The sequence below is a fragment of the Belonocnema kinseyi genome, chromosome 3 (genome assembly GCF_010883055.1).
Source record: "Belonocnema kinseyi isolate 2016_QV_RU_SX_M_011 chromosome 3, B_treatae_v1, whole genome shotgun sequence".
Lineage (NCBI taxonomy): Eukaryota > Metazoa > Arthropoda > Insecta > Hymenoptera > Cynipidae > Belonocnema > Belonocnema kinseyi.
This window is the reverse complement of record NC_046659.1, coordinates 5,055,670-5,075,211: the sequence shown is the minus strand read 5'-3', so window position 1 is coordinate 5,075,211 and position 19,542 is coordinate 5,055,670. Positions and strand designations below refer to the sequence as shown.

The following is a 19,542-nucleotide window of genomic DNA, read 5'->3' as shown; positions in this document are numbered from 1 at the left end:
TCAACCATGACGTGATGGGTGATTTTTGATATCGAATTTGAATTCAGCGCCCCAAAATCCATAGGAATACGTGTGTCTTGTTACCAGATCCGCACACTTTTTCTTGTGTGGCTGTGTTATTATCCAAGTTTTTTCATCAATAAAAACATAAAAGTCCGTATGAATAAAATTAAATATCACTCTATCAACAAAGTAGTAAACAATAATCAGATTCGTTCACATGTAGATCAACTTAAGGTTTGCCTTCCCTTTTCCAATAACTTTACAAAATTATCTAAATTATTAAATAGTTATATTGTTACGATTCCTATAATTAATAAAAGTTTAAGATCTGTAATAAAATTAGGTAAAGATATTTCTGAAAAATGGAAAACAAATCTAGTTTATAAATTTTCTTTTAAACAATGTTCTGCATCTTATGTGGGTGAAAAAAAAAGATCTTTAAAAACTCGTATAAATGAACATTTGAATCAGAATAAAAGCAAAATCGTTGTTTATAAACACCAATATAATTTTAGTCATACGTTTGATTGGGATAATGTAAAAATTATGGATCGCGAATCCAACTATAAAAAAAGAGTTATCTCAGGGATGATCCACGTCAATAGCAATTCCAATAATATTAATAAAAAAGAATATATTTTTGCTCTCAGTTAAATATACCCTCCTGTATCAAAGAAATTAAATGTGTGATTATTCTCTCCAAAAGAAAGAAGGAAATCAAATTAGTATTATTTATAAATTAATGCATGTGTGTTTGGTTATGCCAATGTTATACAAATCGACGCAAGGTTTCTCTACAGTTGACTTTACATCGTCGTCAGCTTAATCGTATCAAAAATGTGCTCTGTACACTTATTTATTTCTTTTAGCCGTGTTAAACAGAAATTATGTTTTAACCAGTGATTCTTAATGGTAAAATATTTTTTAAATGTGCTGTTTAATCTTATATTATTAATCTGTATAAGCAAGTGATATTTATTTGGTGTTCTTTTTAATAAATTTGCCTGATAAGGCTGGCTTGCTCATGCCTACGAAACGTCGCACATCTTGACAAATAAATAGTGAGCTTTTGATTCATTTGCCTTCTTCAATCGAAACTTCTTCTCCAATCTATAATTAATAATCTTCAAATATACTCCAATTACAAACTGTTACCTATCAATATTTTGCAACCGTAGGATCGACAGGTTCTCCGCCATCCCACTACTTTTCATGCCACTATTGAGAATTTTCCCGAAAGGAACGTGTAGGTTATGTCAAAATCTTCCTATTCACAAAGTTCTAGCTTGTTTACTATCAGAAATCAAAAAGGGTTGTGGCTCCTGGACTATTAAGTATCACCAATTTTATCCATGTCCGAATATCTTTTATAATTTATGTCCACCGTATTTGATCCGCTTTTCTGAATTTAAAAAATCCAACATTAGACCATACATGTAATACTCCTATGTTGCTACCTGCGTATACCTCACAATAAGGGGCGCGTGGTAAGAAACAAGAGTGTGGACGATATCGCTTTTTTTCTCTCTGCTAGTTATGTCGGCGACAGTGCGCATGCACCGGAAGGCTCTAAAACTATATGTACATCATATGTATATAATATATACATATACTTTTACGCTACTGCACCTCCACCACCTCCTCCATAGTTAGAGGCGCACGTGCCATCCTGAGAAAGTTCTGTTCGCTCTGTGAGACAGAAATATATTCATGCACTCTAGTTTTTTCCAGAGACCTCTCGCGCGGTTGCGCAATATAGAAATATTACAGATATGCATCCAATTTGAAATCATTAACCCTGCAAAAATCACGTTATTCTGAAGTTTTTTTTTCGTTTCGAAAACGATTTTGCTACGATGTTCTTTTTCGCCTGACTGCAAAGGGGTAAATTGGTTACGTGGATAATGTATATAAATTCTGCTACCTTGTTACGTAACTTGCTAACGTTCGTGAGGTCGCTGAATCCTAATCCGGGATCAGTTTGACCCCATCAGGCCAGTATCAAGGTCATTTTGAAGGTCAAACTGGATAAAACCATTATATCGAAGAAAGATGGAGTCGCTAAATTCGAATCCGGGCTCATTTCTATCCCATCAAGGTTGAGATGAAGGTTATCCCAAGTTTAGTATTGAGAAAACCATAGAATAGAACCTATGTGGACCTTAGGATCACATTTATCTTAACCTTAATGGGGTAGAAATAAGCGCGAGTTCAAATTTAGCGATACCGAGAAAGTCTTGAAGTAGTGGTTCACGCCGTAGTCATTCACGGCTAAGAGTAGAAGTTTTATCCGATCCAACGGTTTTCTTTATTTTGAATTTCGATTGACCTTGATCCTGACCTGATGGGATCAAACTGACTCTGAATTCGGTTTCAGCGACATTATTTATAGAATTATTATCGAATATAAGTATCATATAATACATCCTATGCACATATTGCAACATTATCACTCTTAACCGTGGATCGATTTTTGGCTTTGCTACTATTACTAAGTTTATTAATCAAAGTGGTAATTTCATTCAATTGGTTGAAAATTAATATAATACTTTAAAATCACATGTAAACTAGAAAATTCGCTTAACGTTACTTTCAGAGTTTAATTTTACGTTCCTCTTATCCCGTACAAAAATCAATAACTAAACTTTCTTTCTACAACGAGGTATTTATCGTTAGTTGAAGTTCAAACTCAAAATTTAAAAGTAAAATTTGAACCTCCTTTTCAAACTGAAAATAAGTGAAATACATTTCAATTTTTTCGTATAACGAGGTCTTTATCGTTAGATGAAGTTCCAAGTCATTAAAAAAAGAATTTCACACACAAATTAAATATTTTTTTCCCATAAACTCGCGTCCACAATCCGAATTCCAATTATTTAGGAAAGTTTCGTGTATCTTTTGCGTCATATTTTCCTTCCACTTTCTATCTTTTTTGTTTAATTGGTAACAATTATGTTTTTCGCTATGTATTTTGCTCAACAGCAAAAGCACTTTAAAAGCATGTACAATGCCATTCATAATTTAAAAGAGCTCGACGCAGAAAAGATTAATAGGAATTCAGTGAAGCGTGATTGGCAATTATTTCAAAGCAAGCAATTATTTCAAATCTCTGGTTGAATTTTTAGAAAAAAGAGGTATATGTAAATGAAATAATTATTTATTTGCTAAATTAATTTCAAATTTCTTAACCATACCGATGCGGAGATAATTAATTTCAAAGATGACTACTTTAATATGTAGTGCATGGGCAGTGCATAGACGCTCTCCACATTTTAATTTATAGTAATTAAACGCACTTGTAGAGAAATTGAACAAAATGTCGGTATTAGTGCTGCTTGAAAATATAAATTAAAAAAAAAATATGTCAAGTTTTTCCACCGCGTAGTTTCATAGATAATTCAATGAGAAACATTGAAATTTTAGTCACTTTCAAACTAATAAACATAACAATATTGCATAGAAGCAACACTCTTCCCTCCCTCTAGCTTATCTACTGTACCAAGCTATTCAAACGCACAGGACACTTGATCAGCCATGGTTAGGTTTGAATTGCGACGTTGCACAATCTACGAATCTTCCGCTGGCATAGTAGTGGTAACTATAAGAATTACACACATCCTACGAATTCTAAGCCAGTAGCGCATTAAAATCTTCATAATGCGGCTCCGTGAAATTTTTTCAATATAGTATGGCTGGACGGCGCCCCATGGAACTCTACTGTTTGTACGGGGATGGGATTTGCATACAACCTTAAATTATTACCTTGATCATTTTGAATCTCAAGCCACGAAAAGTGAATGCGCTTCGGTTCACTACGATAGTAATAGTAATGTCCTTGGCCTAACCTCTTTATCACGAGTTTCATTAATTTTAATGGTTTTCATCAAAGCCACATCGTCACATGCTAGATAATTATGAGAAATTCTGAGTCACCCCACACCCACGTGACACCAATTTGAATAAGTGTTTTACCGCCTTCAATTTTTAATAATTTTTTATAGTTGAACGACTCAACAGGAAAACAAAATTAGAACGCACCTTCGATTCAGATTAAACTTATGTATGAAAAAATGATTTGATCTAAAATCGTGAAACAACCCTATTATGATTTCTTATCTTCAGAAGTGCTCCCTTTGAATTGAAGTTTTTTAAATGTGATACAATAAATTTTCTTCGTGAAATATTGAATTCTTAATGCATCTGTTATTCGCAACTGAACTGATTTTTTTTAGTTTTCAAATTTCGAAGAGTTTTTCCGAGCTTAGTCCCTAATCTTATTTCGTATAAGAACCATAGACACTTTAGATTCACGTAAAGTGTGGCAGGGGACGACAGTCGAAGCAATATACCATAGAAAATTGCAGTGGAGCTTTATAAAACCGGTTTGTTAATTGAAGAAACATACACCCAGCAAAAAAAAATCGCGTGTAATTCCCCGTGTCAAACCACGTATGACTCCACGCGGATCAAGGAATTCCACGTGAAAGTCAGTTTCTAAATTTAAGCAATTGATATGGATTTTCATGTGAACTTCGGGAGCTAATTTGAAACAATTCATGTGAATTTCCATGTTAAATTTGCGTACTAAATTGAAACAGTAAAACTAGTTCTACATTTATGGAACGAAACTAATAATATAGTATACTGAGTACTCAAAATTTAAAATGGCCATCTTGTTTTGCGCGTCTCTTTCGGTTTAAGAGATATTTGCAATTTAAAATGATTTTCAACTTTCCATATGGAACTCCACGTGAAATTCCACATGAAACTATACCTCATATACCACTTGCAATGCTTCTATTAACCATCCAAATTTTACGTGGAATTCCACTTGGATTCCTAAGTGGATATTTTCACTTGGGTAGGCTAAGCACAAATAAAAGTGATTTTGGAAGGAGCACTCAAAAAGTCACTTTAACTTACCAAGATTTCCGGAAAGCAAAGCATCAGCTAATCTAGGATTATTCTGCTTTAATAATGCCAGTTGGTCAGGATTTGCTAGGAACATATCTCTGATCATCGCAGGATCATCTTCACTTCGAGGATTTTGCACTCTTTGGGCAGAAAGATTGTGAGAACTTGCGGGAAGTCGACTTGTTGATGCTCCTGGGATTCTTATAGAACTAAAGTCCAGTGACGGAACAGCTGGAATAAAGTATTATTAATTAATATAATAAACATTCTCCAGAGGAATATTTTGCTCACTGAATGCAACGCTGTAATCTCTATGGCAAATTTTACTTACTAAGTTATACATTGGGACAGCAGACTTTCGTATTTTTAATTAGAGGTAGAATATTGAAATAACTGTTATTATGTGGGCTTGCGTTTTTTACTCACGATAACTAATAACTAAAAAATTAGAGAAAACTACTTGCACAGATTCTACCTTAAACCTTAGAAGTTCCAGTTCGCGGGACGTTGAATTCCGTTCAAGTATAAACCCGAATTCCTTACTTCGAAATTCTGTGTTTAGCTCAAGTCAGTTTTCGATAGTAGACATTACATAAGTGCAAACGAGACAAAAGCTTGGTTTTCATAACAGTTGCTGCACTCAATCGCTTCACGTTAGTATTTTTCACGTATTTTATAAACGAACCGAAATTCTCTTACGACTTTTAGAGCATGCAAGATGAAAATGAAGTTCTTCGTTTGTAAGTAATTTATTTAAATATTAGAAACATAGCAATATAAGGTGAAACACCCAGTCATCGCCAAGACCCCAGTGAAGACCAATGGGCGGATCTATATGACAAAAGTAGGAAACGACGGGTTATCTACTTCAATTTTTCATGTAAATTAGATAACAAGATTACATAACAATACATGGTATTACAAAATATTACATAAAAAATAAAGAACATTACATTGTTTCATATTATTACATAGAATTAAAAGAGATTACACAAGATTTCATAATATTACATAAGACTGCACAGATGGAAAACAGATTAATATAGTAATGTAGAATTTAATCTCCTTTTTCGCACCAACTTTTTACTAATTATCTCTCATTTTATTCTTCGATCTCGATCTTTGCCAAAGGGGATCCATGATCTTCAACATAAAAATAGCTCTCTGTCCCTGTAAGAAGGATCTAGGCTCCTAATTATTTCAATACAGCTCGGTCCTCTGACAACAGGAGCTGGGATTCTAATTATCTCACCACGTCTCGATCCTTTACCGCGAGGATCTGGGATCCTAATAATTTGAATACCTATTGGTCCTCAACTGAAATCCTAATTATGATAGTATCTGTCAGTCCGCTGTAAAGACGATCTGGGAACATCTAATCTCAAATTATCCTCTATCTCTTGGTTATCTACCAAGAGTATCGGGGATCTCTAATTAACCTACTATCTCACGGTTCTCTACCAGGAGGATCTGGGACAGCTATTTACTCTACTAACTCTCGGTATGTCTAGAGGAACCGGGATCCCTAATTAACCTACTATCTCTGTTCTTAACCTAGAGGATCTAAGACACTGAATTGGTTACATAACTTTACGCCACTGAATAAAGAAATTGATTACAATACAATGTTTCTCATAAACAGAAAGAGATATGTCAAAACGGATAAAATTTTTCAATTCACCGAGAGTAATGTATGCCATGTAATATTAATAATTAAATATGAGTAAAAAGAGTCCGAACCTTTTAAAATTTATAAGGTCCGGGCCCGAACCCGTATCCTTTAAGATCTTAAGGTTACAGGTCTGGACCCGAAACCCTAAAGAACCCTTTAACATCGGGTCCAACCTAAAAGGTTCCTTGAAATACATATATTTGAGAAATTTACAAAGACGATTTGAAAGAGAAGGGGCTGTTTTACGTAGAGGGATTCAAATTATTGACTTTACTCTGTGCAGTACAGTTACACGGCATTTACATATGAGCAGTATAGTTCCATTATATGTATGACTGCGCAGTAATGTTAAGAATGATTATATATGTACAGTAGAGTTCCGCGAAATTGCGGCTGCGCGGTATAATCATAGGTTAGTGGTGGTTGCGCAGTATATTTACATAGCATTTGCGGATGCGAAGTAAAGTTTAACGGCACATGTTGATGTACAATAAAGTTACACGATACATACTTCGGCGCAGTTAGTTTACATGTCATTTATGGTTGCGCAGTATAGTCACACGGTAATTATAACTGTGCAGTAACGTTAGGGCACTCATATATAAGCAGTAGAGTTCAAATGAATTTGCACCTGCGCAATAGAATTCCACAGAACTTACGGATCCGCAGTATATATTTACGTCACTTATGGATGTGCAGTAAAGTTAAGGGTATATCAGGGATAAGGTACTTTTGGCCTCACCGCTACACAGAGGACAGCATGATTTTCAGGCAGGCTGCTCAGTAGAAACGGCACTCCATGCTTTTGTGGCAAAATTGGAGCAGACGTCATCTGTCGAGAGGCTTTGAGGTGTGGAGTACCAAACCAGCTGGTAAGCTAGATAGGAAGCATGCTACGCTAAAGAAGACTCGAAACCAGATGGAGTGAAGGCTTAGTTAAAGGAGTAGCGTCACGCGGGTGTCCACAGGGGGTGTCCTGTCGCCCCTCCTGTAGTGCATGGTAGTGGATGGACTCATTCGTAGGCTTAATAAAAAGAAGTGTTATACTCAGGGATATGCGGATGACTTTGTAATCCTAGTTACAGAGGCTCACTGAGAAACGTTGAGGCCCAATGGAGGAAATTCGTCATGACTTTCTGGATAGAGTAAAAAGATGGACTCGGGAAACTAGACACTAGGCTCCCGAGTAACATCAGGGAGTGTCAGGAGCAGGAATTTATGACAGTGCGAGGAGGAGGGAAGTTGTTCCGCTTGGAAGACATGCTACTGTATTTTAAGCGGAGGTCCTTGACGTTCTTCGATATGCTGAGATACTATTAGAAGAGAACTCTGCTGGAAGATAGATTAAGATCTGTTCGGACAGCCAAGCGACACTAACTGCCGTGGGAAAACCAGATGTAACATCAGAACTGGTTTGGGAATGCAAAAATGCATTGAACCAACTTGAAGAAGAAAATGAAGTGGTTCTAATATTTGTCCCTGGCCACACAGGAATCAAGGGCAAAGAAAAAGCGGACCAGCCGGCAAGGAGCGGTGCGTGAAGTGAATACATAAAAAAAAGCTGGATCCACACTAAGCACCGAGAATACTGGGAGCAGGTCCAGGATTCCCGACAGGCGAAGTCCATCCTGGGCTATAAGTGCAGAATGGACAGAGCCAGGAAAATCCTGGGTTTGCCAAAAAAAGACGTAAAGACAATGGTTCAGATGTTCACTGAGCATAAGCACTTGAACTACCATATGCACAAAATGGGGTATAACCTCTCTACAGATTGCAGGAGATATAACAGGGATGACGAAACATCCTTGCAAGTACTACACCAGTGTCCGGCGTTGGCTAGGCTCAGGCATCAAACCTTTGGGTCCCACTTCATGGAACCTGATGAAGCTACAAGGCTTTCGGTGATTGGGTTACCGGGCTTTATCAAGAGGTCTGGCTCAACTACTGACAGCGATAGTTAAGGGTGTGGCACAATAGGCTTTATATCTTGGGCGCCAGGGGAATTCCATAGGTGGCACTTACGCCTGCGCAATACTGCCCGGGGTACGTGAAGATACACAACAGAGTTCTATACCACTTACATATGCGAAGTGGAGTCCCATGGAACCTACGAGTATGTAGTATAGCTAAATCTTACTTACAGATGTGTAGTGAAGTTACGGGGTATTTAAATATGCACAGTCTAGTTGCAAAGGACTTATGGATGCGCAATAGAGTTTCATGATACTTGTATGGGCGCAATTGATTTACGTGGCACGTATATTTGTGAAGTAGAGTTTGTCAGTGCTTACGGCTTTGCAGTGAAGTTTCATGCAAAATATAGCTGCACATAAAATTTACACGGCACTTTATGCTTCGCTTTAATTTTGGGGGTACTCATGAATTCGCCATAGAGTAACTAACACTTATAGTAGCAGAGCATAGTCCCGTGGAAATTGCGAATGCACAGTATTACCTATACTGCGCATTCGCAATTTCCACGGGACTATGCTGTGCTATTATAAGTGCTAGTTACTCTACGGCGAATCCATGAGTACCCCCAAAGTAGTAGAGTAGTAGAGTTATATAACACTTATAGATACGCAGTGGAGTTCAATGCTACTGGTGGGTGCGCAATTCAGTTATGTGGCACGTATGTCTACGTAGTAGAGCTACGCGGTACTAATCGCTAAGCAGCAGAGCTTATCGTCACATTTTGCTGCGCAGTAAAGTTGAACATATTTCTGCGTATTATAGTTGCAAGACACGTATGGATGTGCAGTAGAGTTACTTTTTATGGATATGAATTTAAGTCAAATGGCAAGTCTCTCTGCGCAGGACGGTGTTCACATCTCTGAAGCAGTATTCTGCAGAAATAAAGCTGACCAGTAGATATTACGATAACAAAAAATTGCAAACACATTTATTACAACTTAAGAACTAATGAGGAATATTTTATTAAACGCCTACTGGGGATCAGTATCCATAAATATAGTCGAATTTTTTAATTTGTAACATGATTCCTTCGTGACGCAAAATATATAACAAAAATTTACTATTCAAAATATTATTTCTTTTAACGTAAGTGTGAAGAGGAAATCATTTAACTGATAGATCAAGGAAGCTCTTCGCACATTTTTCTTATTTTTGAAATTGAATAATTCATACTATTAAAATACAATAATTGGAAATTTTTCGTGATTTTTGTCACGTGAAAAATTATAGTCATCAAAAAGTTACAAAATTATATGATAAATAGAAAAAGTATATTTTCCTTTGTTTTTGAATTATAATAATGCATATTTAAAGTTTTATATAATACTGTAAGATGGGGCTAAGCGATGCATGCCGAGTAAAGTGGTGCACCCTTGACTTTCTATTCAAAAATGCGATATTGTTTCTTCTAGATTTTGGAATTGAAGCTTTGCATTTGGTAATTATAACACTCTTTATATTTTACCTAGTAGAAGAAGCCATATATCGCATTTTGAAATCCAGAATCAAGGGTGTGCCGCTTATCCCCAGTTTGCAGTAACTTATTTGCATGATTTTTAAAGTTTTTTTGTATTCTTCTATCAAGGTTTTTTATTGTTTCATATTCAAATATTTAAAAAATTATGATTAAATAATTTAGTAACAGCTTTTCTGCAATTTAAGTGTTCATCCAGATAATTGCATAAGTTCTTTATCAGAGATTTCGCTCGTCGACTGTTTGATGTCGAAAGTTTCTCATTAAAAAGTGTATCCAACTGATACCCAATAGGAAAGCGTCACAATTGAATAATTCTTGCTCCCTATTTTGCATAAATTTTGAGAGACTATCAGCACATCCAAACTTTGATTTCTTTAAGCTCAAATGACAAATTAACCAAAGATGGAAACCGTCTCCAGGTGTAAGTTTCTCTTTATGAAGTTTAATAAAAATTTTATTTGCAGGTTCGAGTGCTTCTTTTAAGTTTATGATGCATTCCCATATATCGGTCATTATGTGCACAGCTTCATTGGTTGTGGAAATGTTGACATAAAACTGTCTCAATTCTTAAAGCCGTTCAAGCATATGAAGAGTCGTCGTCCAATCTTCTTCTAGCGCCACGCCCTACATTTGAATGTCAGCTGATAAGAAGCATGGGGGATGTAGTATTTTTTTCTCAGTTTTTGTAATATTTTAAAGATTTGTGAATATTTTAAAAAATTTGAGCTTGAATTAAGCAAAGATTAACTGTTTCTAGAATTAACAATATACCGAGTAATAAAAAATATACCTTAAAACACTGGAAATTTCTTTTTAAGGATTTTAATATTCAAGCAGAGTAAAATGGTAAAATATGAAGAATACGACTTCAGGTTTTAAGCAAATAAACTAAAAGTTCTAAAATGTTAATATAAATAATAGTTTTTCTATTTTTAATTACTTGAATGATTCTAATGTATTATTACATTATAATCAAAATACACAAGAAATTAGAAAAATTATAATTTGTAATATTTATTATATTGTATTAATCGTTAAGATAGTGAAAAGATTAGCAGTATGAAAGCTATTAAGTTTACTGTACTTTTAGTTATATATTTATTTAAAAATTTGATTAAAATGTGGAGATATGAATTAAATATGGACGAAAGACATCAATGTATGGATCGGAACTGTCGAGCAGGGTATGACTCAACCCATTCAAACAGAGTAAAAAGTGTTCTTCTCCGTTCCAAAAAATGAAGTTGAACGTTAGAAACAGATAATTAATCATGAAAAAAGGATTTCATCATTAAACATGGACATTCATTTTATGAAGATCACTTTTGAAAGGATGAGATAATTTGGAAAAAGTAAGTTTTAGCTCATGATTGCACGATTATGGCGGTAAATATCACAATCACAATGCTCGAGGCAGTTTGGAAATTGAGATTTCGAAACCCCTGGTTTTAATTTATGTTTATCATACCATTCTGACTGCAAAAAAAAGTTACAATTTTAATTTATTTGAATGCTTGAATTTATTAATAAATTAATGTAATTGTATATAAATGTTGAAACTCAGTGATAATTCAGCACTGCTATTTATGTTAGCTTAACATTTTGCTTACAGATAGTAAGGGTCTTGAAATATTTTTAAAATTTTTTAAACTATTGAAACTATAATTTTACACACTATTACAATAATCTAAAATATCAGTGACAAAAAGAATATATTAAAATATGAAAATCAATGTTGTCATGCAATCGTCAGAACCACTCGATTATTTTAGGTTAAAGGACATCAGTGTAAACAAATCGTCATATTTACCGCAATAAACGTTCAATCAGGAGCTAAAACTGCCCTTTACGGGTTTAACAATACAATCCTTTTTGGCACGCTTAATTGCTTGTTGCCAACTTTCAACCTCATTTTTTAGAAAGCAGAAAAAAACTTTCTTACTCCACTTGAGCGGGCTGAGTCGTACCCTGATTTACAGTTCGGAGCTATACATCGATGTCCACCCATTTTTATTACATATTTATCCGTAAATGAATAAAATACGCCAAAAAGACGATAGAGTTATGGCATTTCACAAGTTATTGCATGCATAATAATAACAGACAACGGGCAGTAAGGGCGTCACAACGGTGGCGCCAATGTTTCAAGACTCGCCGCTCTTCACAAAACTGAATGTCGCCTCTAATGCAAAAGCGAAAATCGTGTCACCCCCCTGACTCAACGTATAATATGGACTATTTTCTATGTTGAATTTTGTAAGGGTGTTTCCAGAGACTTCACCAAGTTATCTAGAGTGAAATCATCTTCTATACATGGACGCGCTGAGAGTTCACAATTGGATCTTTCCTTCGATTATGTACTGTACGTTAACAGTCATTACATGCTGACCCTTGAATGTAGCCAGGTCTATTTTCATGGAAAGGAATATATCCTTCATTTCTTTTCGAAATTGCTCAACAAGTTTGATTGTCTTATCTTTTATTTCTAGAATTAAACTATTTTTATTTACAATATTCCTTTCTTCACCGACGCTTTCGATGATAGGTGAAAGCAACTTTTGAAATCCAGATTCTTCAAACAGAGACAACGAATGACCATTTACTGTTACAATTTCTAAACAATTATTAATAATGTAATTCTCTGCATATATTTTCAATTTAGATTTCCGTTTTGTGCCAGGGATCACAGTTTTATTATTCGATTTTGCTTTTTTTTTCTGGAGAATCGTCCGCAGTTAAATATTCATCGAGTTCTCCTTTTAATCTTAGTAATTCTTCGAATTGAGATTTGGGACGACGTCTTATATGTTTTTCCAGATTTGTAACATGACCTCCCTGAAAAGTATTGTAAAATTATTTGTAATGATCTCATTAATGCACAGTTGTGCATGCGACATAAGTGCACGTGCACAGTTTGGCAATTGATACCTGAGGACGTGCACAGATGGGCAAGTGACATCTGTGCACGTGAAAAGTTAGGTAAGTGACATCTGCACACGTCTAAGTCCATGGGAACCCATCTATGCACGTGCACAGTTATTCAAGTGAAAAATGTGCCCGTTTAAATTTTGAAGTGCACAGTTGTCCGCCTGTTCACCGGCACGCACAGTTGGACACTGTGCATCTTTTACATTTGAATGTTTAGTATTTCGACTTCAAAAAAGATAAATGAAGAAATGTAAGCTTTAAAAAAAGGAATTCAAAACTGAACTTTTGTCAATATTGAATAATGGTATAAATTAGATACAATCTCTGGAAGCATTTTAAAACCTTTTAAGCTCAAAAGGGCAGATCTAAGGAAGACCAATTTTTTCCGTACCTTTTTTCGTGATTTTTTTTCTTAACTATTTTATTTCAATTAATTGCAGGTTATTTTTCTGATAAAAGATTCCCCGATATCTTAAAATATTGGCTATACTCGATTGGTCAAGTTTTATGTATAAAGTTTGCTGATAAGAGAGCTATTATTCATCACAACTAATAATATTATAAGTTGGCAAGGAAAGACTTAAAACTGCAGCTTAAATTAATTTCATAAAAGCTATATTTTCCTTGACAAATAATACTGCCATTTATAATATTGCAATTCTTGAAAGTATAGTTAAATGGGTTAAATATTGTCTTTCGAAGACTTTTTCAGCCCACTTAACCTCAAAATATAATATTCCTGTGTCTTCAGAAGGTCGAGAAAAATTTATTTCGTAAAAATGTACTCATTTATAAAGATGAATATCTGTAATATCAGTTTTCTATAATACATTTTCATTCAATTTATTGTTTTGTTTCGTTCGTTCATTATAAAAGAACGATTCGTATGAACATGTCCGTACAAGTTAACCCTGAATTGACAGACGGGCAGATTTTCCTTTTTTTCCCGCCGCCAATCTAGTTTGCGAGATTTGGGCTAATTTTACAGAAATTTATGTAAGAGTAGATTCAAACTAATTTAAAATAATATGTATTAGTAGTAAAATTTCACTCTCTTTTGAATGTTCGTTTTCTTACAGATCCTGTCTTACAGAATATTGAATATTGAAAGATTGAATTCGCATGAATTTAAAGAAACCGAAGTGAAATGAGCTTAATTTATTTGAAAGATTTGTAATTCGGAGTGGTAAAATTGCGAAACTTGAAGTTTGGAATTTGTTTTTTCAGAAGCAACAATATTACAAAAAAGAAATTTGTAACTAATAGCACTGTTACCAACCACGAGGAAACCAGAATTTAAACATTTTAAAACGAAAAAAATCGCTATGAAAACATAATATATGTTAGTTTAAATACTATATTATTTTAAAATAGTATTCCACCTTGTACAATGTTGTGTAAAAAGCGTATTGCCAATTGAAAAATATTAAATTTTTGTGAACCTATTCAAACGATTTGAACAACAGTACCCTTGTTCACCACCAGATACGCAATATTTTAAATAAAAGTGTGAATAAATCTGATATTTGTTGCTTGTGTCCTGATAATTTGAAGTGATTACGTTCAAATATTATGGATGTAGGGGCTTCAGTTTTACGAAGACCGAAAATCGAGGTTAGTTTTATCGGTTTTCGATAGTAATTTAATTGAATGGCCAATTTCATTTCATATCATAAAGAGCGGTCCACATTGGCGTATCAGAATAAATTGGCCTTTACATACATAATTCTGCGATAAAAATTGAAGGGGTACGTATTATATAGTTTAGCCAAAAAAATTATATTAGGAATTATGAGCTATTAGAGTTAACCTTCTGTTTCTCGCAAAAATGGGAGAATCCTTGATATAACGAATGACCCAAAGAATACATTAAACTTTTCGTAAGTGACGGAACAGGGGCTATTTTTCTGAAAATATTATATCTGGATTTTCTCATAAAGTCTAACTTTGAAAATGTTTATTTTTCAGGGAATATTACTTACAATTTTCAATACATTTTTTGTAATTTGTTCTGAGTAAAGCAATTTTTTTGAATGCATTTTTTTCAAAAGTCAAAGTTTTAAATTTTTGCATAAACTGATAAGAAAAAGGGTAAACTTGAAGAGTACAAAGTTGCTTGGAATTAAGACATCTACAATTTTTATCATTTCTCACCATTTTTAAAAGGTTGCATCCCATCGACTTAAATGGTTAGTAATATTGTCAGAAAAATTATAATTCTTTATTTGCTTTTCACCAAGGAATAAATTTAATCAGAAATTACATTTTTGAAATATTTTTATGTAAAATATATTTATCAAACCTAAAATTTATTGCATTTTACACGTTCATGAGAATAAAATCAAACTTTTTCATGGAAATTACGAAAACTTTAAATAAACTATAATTTACTGAAAAATAAGTGACGTTTTCAGAGATTTTGTACATTTTGTACATAAAAAATATGTTTAACGGATTTTTTTTCAATGAGGAAAATCGACAGTACGAGCGAAGACATCGAGTGAAGAAGCAGCCATAATTATCAAGGTAACTATTTGAGTCGATGGAAAACCTTTTAAAAAGTGTAAAAGACTTGATGGTGAAAATTGTAATTCTACACAAATTTTTACCCTTCTCATCAGTTTACGCAAAAATGAAAAAAGTTTATTTTTTATAATAAAATTTTGTCTTGCTCAAAAAATAGTTTAGCTGAAAAAAAAATTTAAGAAAAATCTAATTGACCTTTTTAGCAATATTCCCTACAAAAATGAAAACTTTAAAACGTGGACTTTTGAGAGAATTTAGTCTCAATATTTTCAGAGAAAATAGCCAACATTTTGTCATTTTCGAAAATTGTCACATTTTCTTTCGCTCCTTCGATAGATCAAGGTCTCCTTCATCATTTAATATATATATATTTAAAAATTTCTCATAAGGACAACCGCAGGATTTCGCCGGAAGCGGGTGCTAATCTGGAAAATTGCACCCGCTCCCAGACCGTGAGGTAGGTGGTTACAGTCTGTAAAGGAATCAATACGACGATCCAGCAAAAGCCTCGTGCACCCTAAGAACACGGAGCGACCCAAGGAAGTGTTCCCGCAAGTGTTTTAGCATATTGTTGATACGCAGGGATGCTTTTTAGGCCATCAGCAAGTAAAAGCTTGGCACCTCCAAAAGCGCCGATGATAAGGACGATTAGTTTAACAGAATATTCCGGGTACAATCGTTGCAACTACCTTATAAGGTCTCGATACTTCTCTTTCTTTTCATTCTCCTTGGTTATGATGTTTTTGTCAGCTGGTGCCGAAAATTCGATAACGAACATGGTTCGATTCTCAAACTCAAGAAGAACCATGTCAGGCCTCAAGTGAGCAACAGAAACACTTGTCGAGAATATAAAGTTCCACTATATGCGGCATTTTCCTAGGAGCATTTAGAGGAGCGATATTAAGGTTAATGCCGTAAGAGTGACAGAGATGGTAATAAAGCACTCTTAGTGCCGCAATGTGCCTTTGAATGTAGGTCGTTCCCGCGTGATTTGGACAAACTAGATAGTATGTGACCTAAATGTTCGGGGTGTGCATGGAAAGCCCTGCATCTATCATCAGGAATGTCTTGGCTCAAAATGTGGCGACGGTATGTTAAGGTGGAAATGACACCGTCTTGGCATGCAAAAATGCAACCCTCCGTACCAGACTTCAATCCTGGCGACTTAAGGGAAGCAAAAGTTAGCTCGCAAGACATTGACTGATCCTTCATATTTCTGTGGAAGATACAGTGCATCTGCTTATCGAGGCGCTGTTCACAAAAGTTTTTCTCTTGTGCTTTCTTAATCCGGGCTTTCAGGAGTGAGTACTCGAGACAGATAAGATTTGATGCATTTTGCTCACTCCCAATACTGAAGTCAAGTCCGAGTGTTTCAGCAGCCTCCTCCACTGCTTTGTACAGAAACGCTTCTTTGCCCACTTCTTCGTGATTCCTGACCATTTTAAGAAGAGGGTCTCTTCCATTTGCAACTCTACGTGCTGTACCCAGAAAAATCTTGCTGTGAAGACATTCAAGACTCAATATTCCGCGACCACCTGGACGGCGTGAGATGTACAGTCGTGGAACGGAAGACTTAAGATGCATTCTTTTGTTCATGTGCATAACCTTTCTTGTCCCGATATCAAGGGATCTGAGCTCGTTCTTCGTCTATGGAACTACTCCAAATGAATAGAGTACTACCGGGACGGCAAGCATATTCATTGCAGATACTTTGTTCCTCGCCGACAGCTCGTAAGACCAAATCTGTCGGATGAGAGGTTTGTATCTGCTTCGGAGAGTATCCTTTATAAATGTCACATCCTGAATGCGTCTCTGTGGCACACCCAGGTATGTATAAGTCTCTCCAGCGCAAAGGTGTCGTATAGCGCTTCTATCAACGAGCTCAGGATCTTCAGGGATGCCATTAAGTTTTCTTCGCTTCAAATAAACCTTGGCGCATTTGTCTAACCCAAATTCCATTCCAATTTCCTTAGTATATCGTTCGACAATCGCTAGAGCTAGATGTAGTAGCTCTTTATTTTTAGCATAGATCTTAAGATCGTCCATGTAAAATACATGAATGACCTTGTACTTTCGATCTACAGGTTTGCCGCACAAGTACCCGTCGGAATGGCGAAGTGCTAGAGATAGTGGCAATAATGTAAGGCATAAGAGAAGTGGGCTCATGGTGTCGCCCTGAAAGACACCTCTCTGAAAGGTGACCTTGTTAGTTGTCACACGATTTTTTCCAGATGAGATAGAAAATCTGGTTTCCCAAAGTGGCATCAATCTCTGTATGCACCTAACTATTTGCGGATGAACCTTTAAGATTTCCAAAAGACAGATGATAAATCTATGGGAGGTAAAAATCGAAAGCTTTCCGATAATCAATCCAGGCCATCGATAGGTCACTCTGGTAGAAGGCTGCATCTTTGCAGACACATCTATCGATGAGCAGGTTCTCCCGAGTCGAGATGGGTCAGGGAGAAACTGTTGACTTTCTCTGACCCACCTCTCCCTCCGCTCTATTCTTCTCTTAGCGTCAGATAGTATTCCTATTCTCTCAACAACATGCTGTCTGATGGTCAGCAGCTTTGACTTGTTAAGTGTGTGATAACGGGTCTGGAAATCGCGCGCGAACTTTCGAACCTTGGCGGTAAAATTCTTGCCAGATGTGTTGTAGTCAATCACACACTGAATGCGGGACGCGTACTGTCTTGCCCAGCCTGTCTTTATGGCAAGTTGATGCATTCGTCTTTTGGTCTTATGATCAACCGTTGGTTTTGTTTTACGGTTCCCATCGGCCAAAGCTCTCGCTGCAATATACACACAATAATTGATAGCCCAGAGGTCGGATTCTCCGGAAAAATGTCCACGAAGCTCGTCATCCATTTCAGCCAGATCTTTAGGCTTGAGAGAAACCTTAGTCTTGATGTTTCTCCGGTTCATAAAGCATCGCTCTTCCTCTATTGGATGCCTGCCCGCGGTTGGTCCAGTGTCACCTCTCTTTCTCTGTTGCCGGCTTGTTCTAGCTGTGGTAGAGTAGGCGTCCCGCTTACATAGCCCCTTTTTCGGAGTAGTTCAGCATGGTTTCGCAGACGTTGCTGCGAAAAGTGCGATAGCTCCGGGTGTTTCTCGCACCGCAGAGCATGCAGCCGTGCCATGTAACCCCGTTCAGGGGCCACACTCGCATCGTAGCACTCTAGCAAGTCGTGATTCAGTCGTTCCGTCCACCCAAAGGAAGCGAGATCCCGACGATCCATCGCATTGAATACATTTTCATTGGCTCCCCCAGCTCTAGATTGGTCGGCATTATTGGCCGACCCATTGTCGGGAGCCCTGTGCGTTCTGTTGTTTTGAACCGCACTTACTACAACTATGTTTGGTGTTGTCATTATTGTTCCCACGAGAAGCTAGGGAAAGGGGTTCGTCCATCCTTGTAGAGCCCCGCATGCAAGGATAAGGCTGCGTACTCTGAGAGGTCACCCAGTATCCCAGATTCACCGTTCTAGACACCTCACCCATGTGCCATTCAGCTTTCGGCACGGTTTTCACACCTTCGCTTGGGGGTAATTCCTTCAGGACTACCCCTGGATAATTGTCCGCGACTGCCTATTTATTTTTGTAACCATATTCAGCAGAAACACTTGGTACAGGAACCCTCTATCCGCAACCTGATGGCGCGTTTGGTGGCTTTGTCATAGGCCCTTCGGTTTGATTCTAGAGGAATTCTAGAGGAATGAAAACCGAACGCGCGGCTCACTACGCTCGAAAATTTGGGCGTTTAGGGCGCGCGACTGTTTGATTTCGCGCTTCGCGCTCAATAATGGATTTGCCTCGTTTATCCTGAAATTTTATATCATTCACATAAATGTATATTATTCTAATTCGTAACTTGCATTGGTATTAAAACGGATGAAGTTGTATTGTCCCGTTAAAAAAAAGCGCATTCTTTTAAAAAATTTTGTTATTAAACGTTTTATTGTAACTTTGGTCGTTTTTCCATAAACTGAATTTGCTCATTTCCAATGTTTTCTTTATGATTTAAACTTTACACATATGGTCTACT

The 19,542-nt window shown here is 36.2% G+C and overlaps 1 protein-coding gene across 5 annotated transcripts in view; it reads right to left on the bottom strand.

Annotated features, from left to right (window-relative positions):
- Positions 1 to 19,542, bottom strand: part of LOC117168715 (protein DDI1 homolog 2) — a 130,053-nt gene that overhangs the window by 75,638 nt on the left and 34,873 nt on the right. For all 5 annotated transcript variants that reach the window (XR_004466545.1, XR_004466544.1, XM_033354432.1 and 2 more), the window contains one exon: positions 4,927 to 5,148. Coding sequence is in view for 3 of the 5 variants with exons in the window: in XM_033354432.1 (XP_033210323.1) it covers positions 4,927 to 5,148 (222 nt within the window). In the remaining 2 variants the exon portion in view is untranslated. The remainder of the gene's footprint in view (positions 1 to 4,926; positions 5,149 to 19,542) is intronic.